The 21,249-nt window shown below is 43.6% G+C and overlaps 1 protein-coding gene across 4 annotated transcripts in view; it reads left to right on the plus strand.

Moving 5' to 3' along the window:
- Window positions 1-21,249, plus strand: part of FRMD1 (FERM domain containing 1) — a 73,603-nt gene that overhangs the window by 13,446 nt on the left and 38,908 nt on the right. For 3 of the 4 annotated variants that reach the window (XM_054024550.1, XM_054024549.1, XM_054024548.1), the window contains 2 exons: window positions 7,242-7,420; window positions 15,411-15,501. In XM_054024550.1, coding sequence (XP_053880525.1) covers window positions 7,325-7,420; window positions 15,411-15,501 — 187 coding nt within the window. In that variant the 5' untranslated portion in view covers window positions 7,242-7,324. The remainder of the gene's footprint in view (window positions 1-7,241; window positions 7,421-15,410; window positions 15,502-21,249) is intronic. The other variant, XM_054024552.1, reaches the window with a different exon arrangement.

A 21,249-nucleotide genomic window follows, 5' to 3' on the forward strand; every position in this document is an offset into this window, starting at 1 on the left:
ATTGCTGTGTGGTCCTAAACTCTGTCATTCTGAACCGTTTTAGTGGCAGTGTGGATGTAGGCTGTCTGGTTCAACCAGTCCTCCCACTACTGTTCCACAGTTGTCTGAAGCCCTTTCAGAATTGTCCGAGTCCGCTACTGTTCGGGAGTGTGGAATAAGTATTTGGAGGGAGTTGCTCCTGAACAGGTTTAGAACAGGGTTTAGCATGGAAGCAGAGGTGAACCGGTAATGGTTCTTGCCACAAATCAGCATTCCTAGTGTGGCTGTTTAGACAACTGAGGCATCTGTACCAGAACGAGTTTAGTATAGATACATCTGTGATTTGGTCCCTCTAGGCCAGGGCTGAAGCACCTGAAGGGGCTACTGCCACGGTTTGTACCTGTTCAGTAGAGCAACAGAAGGCTGACCTTTAGGCACTGAATTAATTGGGGCGGGGGGGGGAGGGGAAATGAATACTGTATACTCTTCCCCCCCCCCCCCCCGTGGAAATGAGGTGGCCTAATCTATACTGGGGCTTGTCTATAGGGCAAGTTAATGTGCAGCAAGACAGGGCATGAATCTATAGTGCACCAGCTCGCTTCACACTAACACACCATTTGGACACTGCTACAGTGCACTGAAAGTCTCAGAGTGTGGCTTAGCATACTACTGCTACAACTGTGCTAAGTTCTACTTCAGGACTTTGGGCAAGCTGTTAGTGTCCACATAGGATATAGCTGCGCTGCAAACTAGCGTGCTGTAGATTCATACCCTGGCTTGCCACACAGTAACTTCCTGTGTAGACAAGCCCTTTGAAAATTATCAGCTAACAGCCTGACCAGTACGTCATGTATGATGGAGGTCTTGTGAATGCAGAAATGGCAAATAACTCTAAGGCCCCCGAATTTGGAGGGGGGGAAGAGGGTGATGAAAGACTGTCAAAGCAGTTTAGTAGCAGTTACTCATGATGAATCTAGTCACTTCTGAGAGGAAACTGTTGCTTTGACTTCAGTTCCTGGGCTGAGCCTTGGTAATTGTTGCAGTCATCAACATGAATTGGTGTTACTCAGTTCAGTTCCAGTGCTGTTTGATGGAGCATAAAGTACAATTGAGAATAGTATTATGATGCTGCTCAAGATATTTAATCAAAGGAACCGGGAAAATGCAGAAGCCCAAAAATGTTTGTTTTCCAAAGTTTTGAGATGTGAGTGTTTTTTTTTTGTTTTTTTTGTTTTTTTTTTTTTATTGTGCCAAATAAAACCTGTTCTGCCACTCTAAGCACTAAGATTCCTGACTGAAACAAGGAGCCTACAAATTAGTGGTTTCTTTGATTGTTTGTTTGTTCTATTTGGACTTTGACAAAGCAATTACATCTTGAAATTCACTTCTCTGGGAGCTAAAACCTTAAGTCATTTTTAAAAAAGCAAAGTATCCCAGAGACAGATGATTGACTTAAGCTATATTAATTCTTCTTCAATGCCTTTTCTGGGTTCTTAGGGTTTAATTGGGGTTAAGAGGTTGGAATCTGTGGTAAACAAAAGAATGGCATATGGACAGGCTGAAATTCTGTGTATTTAAGCAAGAGCATTCCTTTTGGCCATTTGTTTTCATTGGAGAGCTGTTCCAGGTTCACAGTATAAATGTGTAAACTTGCTACACTGGTAGGTTAATAATTGCTTGGGCTTTTATCACATTCTGATATACCTCTTGAGCATAAAAGACTCACCCTGGCATGTGTTATCCGTTTCACCTGAAGGTAGGTGTTTGGATTTTTTTTTTTTTTTTAACATCTTCACTGCTGCTGTAATGTGTGTGTTTATTTTAAAATCCACCTCTGACACCCCCCCACCCCCACACACACCCCAAAAGAACCCCTAACCATTCTTTTTTAAAATTCAGGTAGATCGGGGTTTCTAAAACTTCACTGCACCGTGAGTGACCCCCTTCAGACAACAAAAATTACTACAAAACCCCGGGAAGGGGGACTGAAGCCCAAGCCCTGCCACCTGCCCGGGAGGTGGGGGGGAGCCGAAGCCTGAGCCCTCCTGTGGGGAGGGGGAGAAGCTGTAGCTTGAGAGCTTCACCCCTTGGGGGGGGATAGGGGGCTGTAACCTGAGCCCCGACTCCCAGGGCTGAAGCTGAAGCCTGAGCCCTCAGCTTCAGCCCTGGGTGGAGGGGCTTGGACTTTGGCTTCAGCCCAGGGGCCCCAGCAAGTCTGAGGCCAGCCCCGGTGACCCCATTAAAATGGGGTCACGACCCACAGTTTGAGAACTGCTGATGTAGATAAAGTAAACAAGGGCATCTTGTTCCTAGTTACTTTTGCTGACTAATATTTTATAGAAATTAGTGTTAAAATGACAGGGTGAGTGAGGTGGTGATCTATTTTATTGGACCAGCTTCCCTTGATGAGAGAGACAAGCTTACACTCAAGTCTCTCTCACTAACAGAAGTTAGTCCAATAGAGGATACTACCAACAGCAACCCTATGCTACAAAGCCTGAGTGTACTCTCTGAGTCCCTTATGCCATTCACAAACTTCCTGGAGCATATGATGTCAGCAGGTAATGACACATGTGACCTATAGGTCTGGAGTCACTTTGCAGACATCTGTTATCTTACATGCAGTTGTTTACAATTATTGCTTGGAAGCAGAGAGAAGAATATCTAAAAAAATGTCACACGCACACACAGAGAGAGAGAGAGAGAGAAATGAGGAATCACTTACAAGAAAACCTATTCTAGGTGACTTTTACTTGCCAACTTTTGTGGAATCAGATCTGTTCCATGTGTATTGTATTCTAGATTTTTTTTTTATCCTAAAAGTTTTACACAGCTGAAATTCTGATCTTAAAAAACTGCCCCCTTCTACTTTATTAACCTAAACACATTAAATTAGTTCTTGCTCTTTCTGAAAAGTTTGTTAAGTGTGTGTGTGTGGGGGGGGGAGTGTACTATTTGAAAGGAGGTGACAATTACTGAATTTTCCAAATGAAAACCTCAAATCATTCTTTGATTTTTTTTTTTAAATGAATTAAATAATTTAAAAAAATTGTCATTTCAAAATAGACTACAATTAATGGAAATATCCCATCTCCTAGAACTGGAAGAGACCTTGAAAGGTAATTGAGTCCAGCCCCCTGCCTTCACTAGCAGGACCAAGTACTAATTTTGCCCCAGATCCTTAAGTGGCCCCCTCAAGGATTGAGCTCACAAGCCTGGGTTTAGCAGGCCAATGCTCAAACCACTGAGCTATCCCTCCCGCTGCTAGTTTTAAGGTTTAAATCTTTTTTATTTATTTACTACCAGCAAGAATAACCCTTCCCCCCCCCCCCCCAAAAAAAGAAACAGAGCAATAACTTACTTTTTCAAGCAATAAGGTGATAAGTAGCTTAAATGTCACTTGTTCTGATGCTTAACATCTACATTTCAGTAAAAACAGGGAACTGTTGCATTTCTGATTCACAATGCACGAACTTAATACTCAACCAAAACAGTTAGCAGTGATGATTTTAGTGGTATTTAGATCAAACATATTAGAACAATCTGTCTTAAATTTCTAATATAAACTCGCAGTAGATTAAATACTTTAATTCTGCATCTTTGAGGCTATCCTCTTGCAGGATTCTCACTTTTGGGTCTTGAGCTCAAGAGAACTTTGGAGCAGAATTCCCACTCTTATCTTTAAAGAATATACAATGTGCTTTTCCCATGGTGTTCATCTGTATTTCTAAAAGCATCCTGGGTTTTCTCTTTTGGGATGCCAGGAATTGCTAATCTGAGGCTCATCATACTTGGCATCGTCTAAACAAGCTCATGAAAGCACTGATAAGACCCTTGAGAGTGGAAGTCACTGTATTTCTTTGGAACTCTTTTTCAAATGCTTCATTCTAGATCCCTGTTCCCAAGGCCCAGGACTTTGGGGGATTGTTTCTGGCATGTTGGGAGATAGCACGTGGCCCACTGTAGGTTTGGGCCATGATGATTTAGAGGTTCTTTTCACTGCTTTTTCTGACCCTGAAAAGGAGCCATGTCTCAATGTCTTAAGCCAAAGAGAGTGAACAAGAGGTCTGCCACTACCCCACTCCCAGATGTTTGTCTTTGGTTTTTCCCCTTTCTTAGTTCCATTTTCCCTTGAAGTCACTGCAGTCACACTCATTAAGGTAGCCTTCAGGGCCAAAACAAAGAGTCCATGGGAGCCTAGTAGAGGTGGGACTTCCCTGTCTATTTTAGGATTTTCTATAGTACGGACTGCTTTAGTATCTAAATACTTCCCAGGTGTAAATTAAGCTCCTTGGTGGACTTTTTTATTCTTCTACATGCCCTGGTAAAAGAAGCTCTTGTCTCGGATAACTTTTTTTCTTTCCTATGCCATTGATGGTAGAAAAGCTTTGTCCACATAGGAGGACCTTGCATCATGCTCGGGATGAGTCTGACCTCCTCTGGAAACTTATTTGCCAACATTAACCCCTCCTAAATAAGAAGCCTTTGTCTCTGGCTTCTGCATGGACTGACCTGGGCTCTGTGAGCAGCATTGTCACTGAGGAGCATAATTGTCTTTTTGGGTCATCAGTAGAGATGTGGTTATTGTGTCCTGTCCTATTGATGGGAGGTGCCTTAGACTGGGAGCTGGTGGAATGATCAGAGCACGGGGGTGATGTGCCATTGGCAACCCATTCTACTGAAGGCCACGGCCACCCACAGTCTGGAGCCCTTGGCATTCCTTCCATCTTCAAACAACATACAGTGAATGGCCATAATCCAGTTTGGTGGTTGTAACGTTGACTTACCAGATAACAGGTCATGTCAGAGTGTATTCAGGTCAATTCACTTGTGTACTAGTACTGTATAGATCAAAGCAATTTTGTTAAAGGTATAAGTGTATTTAGTGTTTAAACTTTATTAAAACTAATAAAATGTCCCGTTTCTTGCATTGTTTTCACTTGTATGTATCCTGTTATAATGCAATAGCAAACATTTACATTTAAACAGCCCTGTGACTAAATAACCCATCAAAGAAGTCTTGTGGAATGCTAATAAAGGTCTTTCACAGAAAGTGCTAATTTCAAAGCAAGTGGCCACTGTGTGTGATGACTGGAGGTCAATGACTCAAAGTGCATTCCTCACTCACCGGACATCAAAGGAAAAGCCCACGCGGGTAGAGCATGTCAGCAGTGACTATAAATATATGGATTCTAGGAAAGATCCTTCATCTCTGGACTAGGTTTGGACTTTTACAGGGAAGTGTACCAGATGCAAAGTGGAGATCCGCAGAGACAATCTGGGTACTCTGAAAGACTTTTGGGCAACTGGCAGTTTATTCCATCATTGCCACCATTTGGAATTACAAAGTGTGACTCACCTGTTTAAAATATTTTATCAGCTTTAACCTCTCAATAACTCTCATTTCCTTTTCTTAGGGCTTGTCTACACTGGCACTTTACAGCGCTGCAACTTTCTCACCCAGGGGTGTAAAAAAACTCCCTCCTGAGTGCTGTGATTTTCAGCGCTATAACGTGCCAGTATAGACAGTGAACTAGTGCGGGGAGATATTCCCCTCATGGAGGTGGGTGTGTGGGTGTGTTTTTTGAGCGCTGGATGCCGTGACTACACTGCCGCAGCAGCGCTTTAACGTTGCCAGTGAAGACGTGCCCTTAGCTAATAAAACTATAGAATTGGCTGCCAGCGTCGTCTTTGGAGTAAGATCTGGAGTACCAATTGATCTGGGATAAGTGATCAGTCTCTTGTGACTGGGAGCAACCTGATGTGGTGTGATTTTTTTTTTTTTTTTTTTTTTTTTTTTTTAGCTTAAATGACCATTATCACTAAGTTCAGTTTGTCTGGGTGGCAAGATAGACTGAGAGCCCAAGGGGACTCTCTCTGATTCCATGGTAAGACTGTTATAGTGATCCCGGAGTTCACATTTGTTACTGCCTTGGTGAAATCTAATTAAGGAACACACCACCAGCTTGGGTTGTCTGCCCTGTTTTATGATAGTCTGCCCTGAGGTAGGCACTCACGGTCCTGATCCACTCCAGACAGCGTGCCAGAAGTGACAATGCCTGGGTCATTCTGACCAAGTCCTCATCTTTCTGGGAGGAAAGGGACAAAGTGTCTGAACAAGTTGGAGGGGAAGTAAAGCTGGCTGGTTGCTTGGTTTTTGTTTTCGTCACTGACTCTGTGTGGCCTTCTAGGCTAATTGATGAGTTAAACAAGACTGCAAGGCTTCCCATCATTCATTCACGAGCAGGGAAGGGAGCAGTCATTTTAAAAACAGAAGACCGTGATCCAGTTAATTCTCCAAAAAAAGAACAGGAGTATTTGTGGCACCTTAGAGACTAACAAATTTATTAGAGCATAAGGTTTCGTGGTCTACAGCCCACTTCTTCGGATGCTCTGTTGCACTATTTGTCTCATTTCTATTGTTTTTACACATTCTCAGATTTCCAGTGTATGTTTAACTAAGACACTTATGCTTGGCCATTAAACAGAGAGTGCACAATGGTTGTCTCAATAGAACTGTGGTACAGCAGCAGAGCTTGGCCTATGGCTCCTTACTGGCTTCTAGATGCTTTTCTCCTTTGGGACTTAAGTAAGGTCTTGCAACAATGTTCCAAGGAAAAAATGAAAATACAGACTAACTCCAGGCTCTTCTACATTGATAGACTCCTGTTGAGAAATTGGATTAAATCTTTATTTGCACTGAGGGTCATAAACCATCTAGGGAAAGGGCAAGTTCCTCCTGATGTTTCCTCTTCCAAAAAGTTGCCTGTGACGTAGTTATTTGTTGCTAACTATTGCTTTGTAATCTCATCCCTGGCACTTTGATATTCTAAGTACATTTAAATGTTTTGTGGCTCTATAAATCTGATGACTCAAGTGATTTTTGGCTGTTCAAAGGCTGAGTGCCCCTGTTATATGCTATGCTGGTGTTAGAATTGTGGTTCATCTCTTAGTGGGCAAGGTAAAAGAATGACTCAGGAAAAAGGAATGTGTGCCACCTGCCAGTCCCATACAAGTTTCCTGAGGTTTGTATTCCCACCTCCAGAGTAATGTGACTGCACTGCTAATCAATAAGTGAGCTGACTAATGTCAGAATAACGTATGACGATCACTCAGTCAGTGCTGCCTTTTGAGATATTTCTGTTTACCTTGTGTATTAGAACGAAGCAAAAAACATTCTGTTTAAATACAGACTGCCTGTTGCTCAGTGCTCCCAGCCTTGTTCCCATGAACATAACACTAAAGCCTTATGTTTTTGGCAGGTGTGAGGAATGAAGGGAGCCTGGTTTCAGTCCTGAGAAGAGTGCCCCAATAGCCAGCTGGAGCGGGTCAGAGAAGCTCTGCAATGAGCAGACAGCTATTGCAAAGCAGGATGCAGCAGGAATATCGGAATGTTTGCGTCCTTCTGCCCAACAGAGAGCAACTCAGTGTAACCATTGGGGTGAGTTGTTTAAAGTTTCATTCTGAGCTCTTAGTGCAAGTTTCATGGATGTTTTGTGTTGTAACTGCCAGAGCAGACCGTGATAAGGCTGAGCTTAACTTTCATTGCACTTACGAGAGTACCATATTAGTTCATTGATCAAAAGACTATTAGCTGATTTAACATAATTGGTGTTTTGCTTCCTAATTGGCTAGCCTAGCAAAAATTTACAGGATGATCTGATTAATCTCCTTTATTGCATTTGATAATGAGGACCTAATTTTTAATTCCCTTTCACTCTCAAATTGTTTTGTAACAAACTGAAATGAAAATCCAGCTTCTCAGAAACCTGAAATGCGTTGACCTTTGGACCTCAGTGGGCAGTGCTAATTGACATCAGCTCACCCTGCAGTTTAGCTCTGTTGATCTTTCTTTTGGAAGCTGTTCTGTAAATGGGAGTCTCTCTCAGAGACTTTTTTTTTCCTTTTTATAGTTGTTCTTTCTTTACTCCATTAAATGAGAGAGAATTGCATCTGTAGATTTCCAAGTACTTTGCAAAGTATTGTCATCCCCGTTTTTACTGTAGGGAAATCTAAAGCACAAAGAGAAGTGAAGTAACTTAAGCAAAGTCTCACTCGCTGGAGAGATTCCCAAGATGGAATGCTATCCGTGATTAGATCACGCTGCTGCCTTTGTAATATAGTTTGTTTATCAAGCATATGTGAGAAACTGAACCAATGCCTGAAGCTTCTTAGTTTAGCTTGCAATCTAAATTATGAACTGTCCATTTTAGGAATGGGGGTCTGTCTGTCTCTGTAGAGTTTTTCTAGACTTTATTTTGTCTCCATCCCCCCAAAAAGTCTTATTTTTAATTCAAAATGTGGCTTTAGAAAACATGTACATCAACACAGAAATATGCAAAAATCTTTACAGTCTATACAGGAATTTTCCTACTTGCCATACTTAAATCTAGTATCCCCTAAGAAAACAGCCACAGAGCCTAGGGTAGATCAAGGGATTGGTAACAGACTCTCACTTTCAATAGTTCAAAACCAGGCCAGATAAGGGGCTTTTATTTAAGCGCTTAGAAATTTATACTGGTATGGCCACCTACCCACTATCACAGCTGACCCTAAATATCCAACTTGTTGGTAGCTTTTAGCAAGGGTGGGTGGAGATCCAACAGGAATGGAGCCTGAACTACCCTCCCATCTTTGGGCATTGACTATACTAGAGGCGCTTCTCAGAAATTTCCTATTGTTGCCCCTCCAGCATTATCAATACCGGCAGCCTTAATATAGATGATCTGCTGGTGTTTCAAGCATCCTGTCATGTAATTCTGCCTAGTGCAGGATTAACCGACAATGGGTATCTCCGCTCCCTAATTGCGGGGTGTGATTACAGTTTGTGTAGACATGCCTGAACTAGCTTTAATCTAGCTAGCTTGGATACCAGAGCAGTGAAGCTGTGGCTTTAGTATGGGCTGTACAAGTCCACCTGGAACCCTGGATAATTTCTCAGGTGGGTAGCCTACAGTGAAGCCCCTGCTAGTTAAATTGAAGGTGACTTGGGTATGTGTATACGAGCTGCAATCAGACCTCATGATTGCAGGTTAAACGTAACCAATGGTGCTTAAATTGGTTGTGATGTCTGGCTCCCGTGTTTAAAACTGTAGCTTGAAGCGCTTCAGGCTAATACAGTTTTAATAAGCGTAGATGGGGCCTTTAGAGTTCGGCTTTTTAGTGTAGGCAAGAATGGAAAGAATGTCAGGGGTATCGTTCCGGCCATTTATGTCTCATTTCCTGAAGCCTCTTTGAAGGCCCATGTTGTTGGAAAAACTGAGGGGGATAACTGAGTGCAGCCCCTTTTTGATACTTTATCTTAAGTGTCTAGCTCTACATATTTGCCTTTAGAGATGTGTAAGGGTTCTGTAACTTTATATCTGTCAATAGCCTTTTAATAAGTCTTTTTTGTTTATACCTGTTTTATTGGCTAGACGGATGGGAAACTTGGTTTCTTTAATGTACTTGGATGTGTCTGCGTATGAAAGAGAATAGCCGGCTGAAGCAAAACATGAACTTTGAAAATACAGTTGGGTGCAGATTGCATAAAGGATGGAACCCAACCTTTTAGCTAAATCAGGGGCAAGTAACAAAATAAACACGTGACTTAAAAAGATCCTTCCTCTTGCAAAATCTTAAAGGAACATGGGAACAATTTTCTAGCAACCTCAGTAAGGCCTTGTCTACACTGCCACTTTACAGTGCTGAAACTTTCTTGCTCAGGGGTGAGAAAAAACACCCCCCGAGTGATGCAAGTTTCAGTACTGTAAAGTGGCAGTGTAGACAGTACACCAGCACTGGGAGCCGCTCCCCTCATGGGGGTGGTTTTTACAGCGCTGGGAGAGTTTGCTAGTCCCACAACTACACAGCCACGTTAAAGCGCTGCCCCTGCAGCGCTTTCACATTGGTAGTGACCACATACCCTAAGACTTCAGATTTAATTAACACTACAACAGATAACATCTTCCACATTCATTGCTATAATAAGGCTACTGCTCAGGACTTGCATAGCACTTCACATTTTCGATATATTGTGTAAACACTAAATAACCTTCACAAAAGCCCAGTGAGGTAGGTAAGTGTCATTAGCTTTTCAGTAGATTGAAGTGCAGATTCTCCACTTGATAAGCAAAGGATTTATGCATATAATTCCCACTACTCCTGTTAAGAGATGCCACATATATCCTGTCCATCAAGATGAGGCTATAGCTGTACATTTTATGTGATCATATTTAAATCCATGGGGTAGGATTTGTACTTTAACTATTTTTGCATATCTTTAAAAACAACAACACGTACATCACAATGCTAAGGGAAAAAAGAATGTGGCTTTAAAAAAGAAAATCCCTTCCCTCTCTCAGTATCAAATGTCTCCAAGTTCACATTGTTGTTAGCATCTTCCTCTTCCTTCATTATATAAAAGATTGACATTTGAGAAGATAGGTTGTAGGAACACAGTATTTCCAAAATGCTAACTCTCGAAAGGCTGCCAAGAAATCTTTAAGGAACAAAACCATAGGGAGGGATATAGGGGAACTTGCTAAGCACTCTGCATAAATTGAAGCAACGCGGGAGTAATCTTTCCTGAGAGGGAGGAATGTTGTTTGGGCACAGAGGCAGAGAAGGAGCACAGATGGGAAGACGTAGTCTGCGCCCTGAGGCGCTTACTTAAACTGTAGACAAAACGGTACAATTTAAAATGCACTAGGTGACAGAAGAAGGTTTTAACACTGTCACTGGCTTTATTAAAAGATATTATCTGTCGTCTTAGCTCAGCAGACTCAAGCTAACAGGCTTCAGGGAAGTATGGGGGCCTAACTTCTCCATTGCCTTCCCCCTTGTGGAGATACTGACCCCTGTAAAGTGCATATAAAACACCCCCAGTCTCATTTGGCAGCATTTTACACCCACTTTGCTGTCTGTAAAGGACTAACAAGAGGCAAAGCAGTGGAGAATTGAATCCTGTGCTTTTTGAGGAGAGGGAGAATGCACGCTCCGATACCACAGCAAGCTAGGAAAGTGAGCTCCAGCATAAAGAATGGCTTGGCAGAACAATGCAAAGTGAGTTGTCTGGAAGAAGACATGTCAAGGGAGGGAGTATAGGAGATGAGACAAAAACTTAAGCATTACCAAAACTAAGTTCATGGCCTTGAAGATGAGAAAGATGAACTTGATACAGAAGGCGAGAGTTAGTTGAAGGATTTGAAGAGATGAGTGATGTGGATGGGACAGCCTATATTCACTTAAGTAGGCAATTTGATCAAGTTCCCTCTTCAGAAGTGTTCTAACACTTACCTTCACATGTTCAGTTTTAGAGAACTCAGTACATTAACAGGCTTCTGCTTCTCTGAAGTGTTTTGAATATGAAAGTATGTAAATACACTAATTATTTAAAATGTCTGTTCTATTGATATAATGCATTCTAGAGTCTGCGTATGTCTGTGCATTGTATTCTTAGTTACCAGTATGCCAGCACTCTTCATTAGGATATCCCTTCCCAATGACTGGTCACAAGTAGTAATGTGTGCATGCTCTATTTTGTGGGGGTGGGGAGGATGCAGACCTCAGTACACTAGCTCTTTCCTCTTGATTGCACATCATAATGAGCTAAGCAAATACCATACCTACGAGCGTTCTCTCAACTTCAAGCCTCAGTCTCTATCTAGTTCTAATAGGAATTGTACAGTTAACCCCACACACACCCCTAGCTGTCTGTCTGACGTCAGAAGGCACCCCTCTAGTGCAATTTTCATACCTCCTGGTAATGTGGTGATGACTAGCTGGCTAGTGGTACAGTGTCAGTGTTCTATAGGTAGAACTGGCTTCTGGAATGACCCCTGCCCTCCTGCTGCCCAGGCTGGAAGACACTTAATATGTCCAAGAGCAGGGGTAGTCATATTTTTTTTTTTTTTTTTCCCCCAAGTTCCAAATGTCTTGGTCAAGGTATAGTCAAGGTCCAGACTCCAGAGAAACATTTTTCACACTGCAAGTGCCCCTGTTCAACAAACGTGCAATGCTGTGTAATATACCCAGGGATATTGCTTATATTTGTAGTGCATTTAAATGAAAAATAATATCAAACTAGTTGGGGTTTGGTGTATTGTGAGGAATTTTTTTTGTCAATCTCAAGTGAATAAATTCAACCTGGCAGGTCATTGAATCTGCACACGGGGGGGGGGGGGGGGGGATACAATTCTTTCTTGATGACATTAACACTACTGGTCCCAACTGTTAACAAGTGCAGTTCTGTGCTACACTCACAAGACAGGGTTTCAAAAGGAAGGAAGAAGGGAGTGGGAAGAAATGCAGTTGAGGCAACAGTGAACCTGGGCTTTCTGAAGTAAGGGGTGTTAGAATAGACAGTGGCCCTGATGCTGCAAAGATGCACATACGTGATTAACTTTACATACTGTGAGTAGCTTCACTGAAGGCAATGGGACTATTCAGAGTGTATAAATTCAGCATATGCTTATGTCTTTGCAGGATTATGGCCAGTATTAAGTTAGCACCCAATTCTACAAACACTTAAGTGCTTGACTTTACTACCCTGAAGTCCCCTTGATTTCATGATACTAAAGTTAAGCACGTGTATAAGTATTTTCAGGATTGGGGCCTAAGGTACTAAGTGCTACACCTGATAAGTGTATTCAGGCTCAGGCCTTTCTTTATTATACTTTGTGTTATATTATTGTATCATATAATTATACTCATCAATTCTTTTTATTGTAATTTTATTATATTACCACATTATTATTAGGGTTTTTACTACTTCTTTTTATCAAGAGTTGGTTGACAATTTAAAAAACAAAATTGGCGGGGGAAAAAAATCAGTTGTCTCCATTTCACTAGCTTTGAAATTGAACAATTTCTTGCGATGTTTTTGATTTTTAAAATCAAAACACAGTATAAAAATCTTTTCATTTAATGAAAATCTGAGTTTTTCAGTAACCAAATGTTTTTCATAACCATTTCATTAAAGTTTATGATAATATAAAATTTTGAAAAAAATAAATTGCAAAAAAATGAAGTTGAGGAAAAATCAACTTTTTTTTTCACTTTTTTCATCTTTCAGAGAAGACAACTTTTCAATTAAAAAACCTTTGTTCAAAATTTTTTCTACAAGTTAAAATGTTTTCCTTTGTATTTTTTACTTTATTGTTCCCTGTTGTATTTATTAAACCCCAGGCTGATCCCACCTGCAGGATCAAAAGCCAAATAATCTAAGTTAACTGCATCAAATCTGATATGCCACAGCTTATTCAGATGTGGTCACACTCCTGTCAAAACAAAATGTTTCACAGCTCCCTACAGCCCCCTAATCTGATCCTTCTCCCTTTAAAGTCAATGGAAAAACTCTCATGGACTTCACTGATGAAAGATGAAGCTCTCAGTGAGGGCAGATTTCTGTGCTACCAGTAATTGAATAGCTTTCAGTTTTAACTGTTGCGCCTCTGACTGGTATCTCAGCTGGGAAAGGCAATGGATTGGAGCTTCAGTTCTTCTCTCTCATAGGGCTGGGTGGTAAAACAGACACAGTGTGACTCTGGTACTGAAAGAAACTCCCTGAAAGTGACAAGACACTGAAACTCTCACTCTGTCCCCACAAAACCAGAACAGAGTGGGGGACAGTGAGCTCAGAAAGAGGGTGGGGAATAGGTCAATGATCAGAGGGTGACTGAAAGGACCAAGAAAAGCAGTTGCTTGTTCCTCAGAGTGAGCCTCAGACATTCCCCACTGCATGATTGAATCATCTAGGCATATAACTCCCTTATCTCCTGTTAGCTCCCTGCCCGCTCCACCCAGAGAAGCTCCCGCTGCCCCAGCCGCCAGCGCCTGCTCAGCTCATTCACCCTGCACTGCTACCAGCCGGTGGAGGACAGAGCTGGTGGGGCTGCAGCTGCACAAGCAGCCACCCGGGGACACGCTGCACCCTGCAGCTCGCTCGCCCTTGGCTGGGGAGTGGTCATAGCTCCACACATGCAACCCCGGCCCTGCTTCAGCCCATTTGATCTTTATGGTCCATTCAGAAGCTTCTAGCAGTCTGGATTTGGCCTGCGCTCTGCCTATTGACTACCACTGTTCTAGAGGGATGCGTCTGGTCTCTGAGGAACAGTGATAAATACATTTGCAATAACAGGCTTTGAAAAAAAAAAATCTACTTGCAGTGCTATTTAGAAGGCTGGCCTTAGCAATCAACTTCTGCCAAATTTTAAGTTTCTCGCCTTTATGGTTGTGAAGATAATCTTCCACGTATGAACTGATCAGTACTATTTGCAGACAGGCAGCTCCAGTGTCTCTACTGCTGCTCATAGGTTTGCCCAGCCACTGCACAGTGAAATTAAAAAGATTCTTGATAACTTTACTGTTGCTGTTCAGATCTCCGTGGGTGATAAAATGTGATTCTTGTCAGTTTCCTGTCATGGAGTTGCTGATTGGGAAATCTCTGACTAACAGCACATGCAGATGGGTGCTGGAGCTATTTGAGGAAGAGTACCCGAAGAAAAGCTGCCGGGAGTAGTAAGAGTGTGGGAATAGCAGCTGGGAGTCCCCATACATGGTGTTGGGTATTACCTTCCCCTTCGCACCAATTGACCATGAAACTTACTTTGTTGCCATTTTTCTTCCCTGCTTATCCTCCATCTCTCTTTCATATCAACCTGTGGCTAGTAGATGTTTGGTAAACTTTGAAGCTCTTAATAAAAAAAATAAATAATAATAAAAAAAAAAAATCAGACCCTTGGTAGCTTATCTACAGAGCAACGTTTCTGGAGGTGGCATTGTGTGTGGTGGGGAAGGGACATGAACTCTGCTGTTGGTCAGAAGTAAAATATGGTAAAGGGAACTAGCGAAGTAGCGTGATGGCATGGAATGAAGGAGTGGGCAAGAACCCCGGGTCACTCCATGTGAGGCCAACTTGAAAATTAAGTGTTCAGTCTTTGTGGTCAAAACCATCTTCTCCACCCCTCAAAGTGTGCAGTATGGGGGGTGGTGTTTTTTGTTTCCTTCCTAGGTGAAAGTTTAAATCTGTAATTCCTCAAACCCTCCAAAATTAATTTTTCTCCTTCTAAACAATGTCTTTGTTTTGCTGGCAATAAGTATAATACCGCAAGAGTTTCAGTACATGGTCGCATTTGCACAGCATGAATAGTCTAGATGACCGAGTTCCAGTCTCATTAAAAAGGATACAAATAGTCTGGCACCTAAGTTCCATTGTACTGGGATAAGAGCATATACAAAGAGGGCTGGGGGGGGGGGGGGGAGAAGGAGGACAGGAATACACTACAACAGTGCCTTACAGCGACCAAAAAACCCTGGCCCGAGAACTGAATTATGTGCTGTGATTCTGATCTGGCGGCCTTTGTGCCTGTTGATAACCTATGACCATGAAGAATTGTTCAGTGCCAGTATGTGTGGGCTGCCTGTAATGCTGGGTTGGTTGTTTCTTTCAGGTAAAAGCCACCGGACAGGAGCTCTTCCAGCAAGTTTGTGACTTAGTGAAGATTAAAGACCCTCACTTCTTTGGCCTCAGTATTGTTAAAAGTAAGCGAGCTCCATGCATGGAGACAAATGACTTGGCAAATGTCCACAGACACATTTGTGTATCTACAGTGTGTGTGCATATATACACACACTGGCCATGCCTGAGTGGGAACTTTATTGTAATATCACAAACTATGTAAATTATCCAAAGCCTTGTCAGAGTCCTTTGATCTTTAGTCCTTGAGCAGACATATTTGAGGGGGGTGGGGCAGGTATATTTAACCTTGTTCTACTCTGTTTTTCTATAACTATGTTGTTTGCTGACATTTTTGCCATTGATTGAATTTAAAGTGTCAGTTGTTGCACAGAAGATGAAATTTTAAATGACTTTGGGGCTAGAAGTATTACATACCTTCCTAAGTAATAAATTTTAAAGAATGTGGTTCTCGTTAAACTCAGTGATTGGGGGTGGGGGGAGAAATGAGTTTTGTGAATACTAACTGCACTTGGATGAAGTGGTTTATCTGCAGAGACCTTTTGACTTAGTGGCTGTTTTTTGCAGGAGATTGCAGACCTGAATCTGCCAGGTACTCAGTGCTCTCAACTCAGGGGTTGTTCGCACAAACACTTAGTTTTTCTTTGAATGATGGTCCTGACTGTATTCCACGGTGGGTGGGTTAGGCATGTTCCTGGAGCCAGAGAATTTGGAAGTAGCTCTGTTGGCTCACCTCATGACTCCATCCAAGGTCATAAAAGGTGGAGCGGATCAACCCCTTCTTCGGTTCCTTCTCACAGCTGGATGATCTGGATCAGAACCTCCAGTGTCCGTAACTTCAGCTTCGTCCTACAAAATAAGAATTGGATTTACTTTTGTAAATGGTTTTGACAGTTTTTATGTTTTTTTTTTTTTTTTTTAATAGTCTTCAGTATAGCTTCTTATAGATTTAGTCTCTTGGGAGAATACCCTCGCGTTCTGCCTGTGATCCTTCTCAGTCAGCAATGGCCACCAGCACTGCCTTGGGGAAGCCCATGTCATGTTGAGGTGTGGTATCTGCTGACTGCTCCCCAGCTGTACCTGACAAGGGCAGGAACTTCATTTCTGCAAATACCATGTGGAGAAGGCCAGGAGGCCCCCAGCCGACACAGGCCGGGGAACCCCCCTGTACATCCGCCTGATTCAGCATGGAGCATGCCTCCTGCAGTGAAGTCCAACTCTAGTGCAGGAAACTCTCTCTGAATCTCCCTCCCCACCCTCCGGCAGGATCTTGTTGGGAATCTAGGAAGCACTCTCATAAGCATGAGACTTAAGTGTTCCTCTAAATTCACTTCAGAGAAGCCTGATTCAGCTCTAAGCAAGCCCATCAGCTCGGCCCATGAGGCATTGGGGCATATTAAGTCCCAGAGGCACAACAAGAAAGCCCATAAGCATTGGGCTATATTGGTACCAGAACATGATCCATTGCTGTTGTCATCCTTGGCACCTCCCAAACCCCGTGATTCATTGGCATTGATGAAGTCCAATCATTGTCAGTTTCAGGCATGGTCTTCCTCGATGGCTGCAGTGGTTCAAACAAGTAGAACCCCTCTTGCGCTGGGGAGAACTGAATCCCTTGCTGCTCCATAGAATACTTTCAGTCATCTGCATCCAGAATCCCCTCCTCTATCTCCAGAGAGAGAACACCACCACCAAAGGAGTTGACCACTTAAAGGGAGTTTGTTGCCTGTCCCATATGCAGAAGACAACTCCCCTGCAAAAGCACTGACAGTCCTACCATTACAACTGGAATTAGTCCTTTTTCGCCTATCCTATGTATCCTCGACCACACAAAAGACCTGCACTTGTTTGGGGCCAACCTCCACCTCATCCAATACGGCAGTGGTTCTCAAAGCCGGTCTGCCGCTTGTTCAGGGAAAGCCCCTGGCGAGCCGGGCTGGTTTGTTTACCTGCCGTGTCCGCAGGTTGTGGCCGATTGTGGTTCCCACTGGCCGCAGTTCGCTGCTCCAGGCCAATGGGGGCTGCAGGGAGGGCGGCCAGCACATCCCTCAGCCCACACCGCTTACTGCGGTCCCCACTGGCCTGGAGCAGCGAACCATGGCCAGTGGGAGCCGCAGTTGGCCGCAACCTGCTGACGCGGCAGGTAAACAAACCGGGTCCGACCCGCCAGGGGCTTTCCTTGAACAAGCAGCAGACCAGCTTTATTATGTGCTGGCCAAAAGAGCAGAATTTTTGTTTTCTCACCCCGCTCCCAACTCACTGGTGGTTGAGGCTGTTTCTGAAAGGGCTAAACAGCAACATCCCAGGTCTGCACTTACCAATAAAGAGGTCAAATGCCTGTATCTGTTGGGGAGAAAGGTCTTCTTATCATCTAGCCTCTAGTTCAGGATAGCCAATTACCAGGCACCAGTGGCTAAATATGATTTCCTGAACGACTCCATGTTTGCAGAGTTGACTGACGGCTTTTCCCAGCAGGACAGAGCCTGTTTCCAAGCTCTGACAGACGAAGGCAAAGTGATAGCTAAGACCACTCTCCAATCCGTCGTCGATGCCACTGATACCTCCTCTAGAGCTATGGCTACCGCCATCATCCTGTGCAGGGAGTCATGGCTCCAGGTGTCAGAGTTCCCTGGGGAGGTCCAGAATACCATTCAGGACCTCCCCTTTGATGAATCGCAGCTCTTCAGCCAGAAGACAGGCCAGTTTCTCCATGCCCTAAAGGACTCTAGGACTACCCTCCACTCACTGGGGATATATACGAACATGTCTGCTCCTAAGAGGAAGTTTCGCTGCCTATCATTTAGACCTAGGCGTATGGCTCAGCAGTTTTTCCATCGGAGACCCTATGAACCACGACGCAAGAGACAGTGTTCAAAAGAGCCGCTTCCCCACACTCTCTCTGCAACAGTCTCTGCATCTCAATCTCAGCCCCCGTCTCGACATTATTTTTGAATGGGAGCTCAAGAGTTGTAAAATACTAAGCCCAACCTTCCCAACTCCCACCCACCATTTGTGGGCTGTTTAGCACTCCCCCTCCATCCCTCCCAAACACTGGGAGTGCAGTAACAATGGACAAGTGGGTACTGAACGTCCTCTATTCTGACTATAAGATAGAGTTTGCATCCCTATGTCCTCCCTCCTCTTCGGGGACCGCTCTCAGGAGAATACCCTCAAACCAGTGTGGGCTCCCTATTGCAGCAAGGAGTGATAGAACATGTCCCTCCTCAATACCAAGGGAACAGGTTTTACTCAACTTACTTCCTGGTACTCAAAAAGAAGGGTGTATGGGGACCAATCCTTGACCACTGCCATCTCAACTGTTTCATTCACAAACTCAGATTTTGCATGGTTATGTTGGCATCTATAATCTCCTCTTTAGAAAAGGACATGTGGTTTACAGCTCTAGACATGAAAGATTAATCCCGCTCTCAGACACTTCCTCAGAGAATCTGTTTTCTCTACATTGCCCTCCCTCTCAAATAGCGACCACCGCCAGAGTCTTTAGCAAGATATTCTTGGTAGTAGCAGCTCACGTCGGACATCATCTCATTGTCTTCCCCACCTCTACAAATGGCTCCTTGTTGCCAGGTCCCGCCAGGTAGCCTATGCATCAACTTCTATGATGCTGCACTGGGAGTCAGCGTAAACACTGAAAAAAATCTGTTCTCACCTCAAAGCAATCTCTGGATTTCATTGGGGCCACCTTGAATTTTATGGTTGCAAGAGCGTACCTGCCCAAGGACAGGTTGCAAACCATGATTACAAACAGCCCTCAAATACCAGTCAAGACATGTCTTTCCCTTAGGTCATGTGGCCTCCTGCACCTACGTCACCCCATTCGCAAGGCTCCACCTTCGTTGCCTTCAAACGTGGCTGTAGTTGGGATATTCTCCAAACTGCCACTCCATGAACCTTATGATAACCGTTCCGGCCAAGGTACTGTTTTCCCTGCTATAGTGAACAGATCCCGATCAGGACCATTATTACTGTTGCATCCCTATTGGGTTGGGGAGCCGCATGAATAGCCATACAGCATGAGGTACCTTGATATCTCGAGAGTCCAGGATGAACAGCAATATCCTGGAGTTGTGAGCTGCCTGGAAGGCCTTTCTTCGGTTCATGCACACTCGCCATGTCCTTATATCAAACAACATCACGACTATCTTCTACATCAACAAGTAGGGAGGCGGGAGATCCCTCTCCCTGTGTGCAGAAGAGGTCAGCTTGTGAAACTGATGTGTCAGCAGTTGAGTCACCCTATCGGCCAAATGTGCTTGCAGACACTTCATGGAGTGGGAGCTCCACAACTTGGTATTGTGCAATATTTTATTTTAGCTCTGTGCAGAATCCCAACCAAGGATCTGTTTGCCTCTCAAGCAAACAAGAAATGCACGACACACTGCTCCAGAGGAGACCTAGGTCGCCACTCCCAGGGCAACACTTTTGTTTTTTCCTGGGTCGAATCAGTTCAACTATGCCTTCCCTCCGCTACCTCTCCTGTCACAAGTTCTGCGCAAAATCTGGCAGGACAGACCACGGGTCATCCTGATCACCCCCTTCTGGCCCAGGCAGCTTTGGTTTTCCAGCCTCCTATGCCTGTCCTCCAGATTACCAATCATCCTCCCAAGGTTTCCCAAGCTCCTGACCCAGTGGAATTCATAGATTCATAGATTCTAGGACTGGAAGGGACCTTGAGAGGTCATCGAGTCCAGTCCCCTGCCCGCATGGCAGGACCAAATACTGCCTAGACCATCCCTAATAGACATTTATCTAACCTACTCTTAAATATCTCCAGAGACGGAGATTCCACAACCTCCCTAGGCAATTTGTTCCAGTGTTTAACCACCCTGACAGTTAGGAACTTTTTCCTAATGTCCAACCTAGACCTCCCTTGCTGCAGTTTAAACCCATTGTTTCTGGTTCTATCCTTAGAGGCTAAGGTGAACAAGTTCTCTCCCTCCTCCTTATGACACCCTTTTAGATACCTGAAAACTGCTATCATGTCCCCTCTCAGTCTTCTCTTTTCCAAACTAAACAAACCCAGTTCTTTCAGCCTTCCTTCATAGGTCATGTTCTCAAGACCTTTAATCATTCTTGTCGCTCTTCTTTGGACCCTTTCCAATTTCTCCACATCTTTTTTAAAATGCGGCGCCCAGAACTGGACACAATACTCCAGCTGAGGCCTAACCAGAGCAGAGTAGAGCGGAAGAATGACTTCTCGTGTCTTGCTCACAACACACCTGTTAATGCACCCCAGAATCATGTTTGCTTTTTTTGCAACAGCATCACACTGTTGACTCATATTTAGCTTGTGGTCCACTATAACCCCTAGATCCCTTTCTGCCGTACTCCTTCCTAGACAGTCTTTTCCCATTCTGTATGTGTGAAATTGATTTTTCCTTCCTAAGTGGAGCACTTTGCATTTGTCTTTGTTAAACTTCATCCTGTTTAACTCAGACCATTTCTCCAATTTGTCCAGATCATTCTGAATTATGACCCTGTCCTCCAAAGTAGTTGCAATCCCTCCCAGTTTGGTATCATCCGCAAACTTAATAAGCGTACTTTCTATGCCAATATCTAAGTCGTTGATGAAGATATTGAACAGAGCCGGTCCCAAAACAGACCCCTGCAGTACCCCACTCGTTACGCCTTTCCAGCAGGATTGGGAACCATTAATAACAACTCTCTGAGTACGGTTATCCAGCCAGTTATGCACCCACCTTATAGTAGCCCCATCTAATTTGTATTTGCCTAGTTTATCGATAAGAATATTATGCAAGACCGTATCAAATGCCTTACTAAAGTCTAGGTAT

This window comes from Malaclemys terrapin, chromosome 3 (genome assembly GCF_027887155.1).
Source record: "Malaclemys terrapin pileata isolate rMalTer1 chromosome 3, rMalTer1.hap1, whole genome shotgun sequence".
Lineage (NCBI taxonomy): Eukaryota > Metazoa > Chordata > Testudines > Emydidae > Malaclemys > Malaclemys terrapin.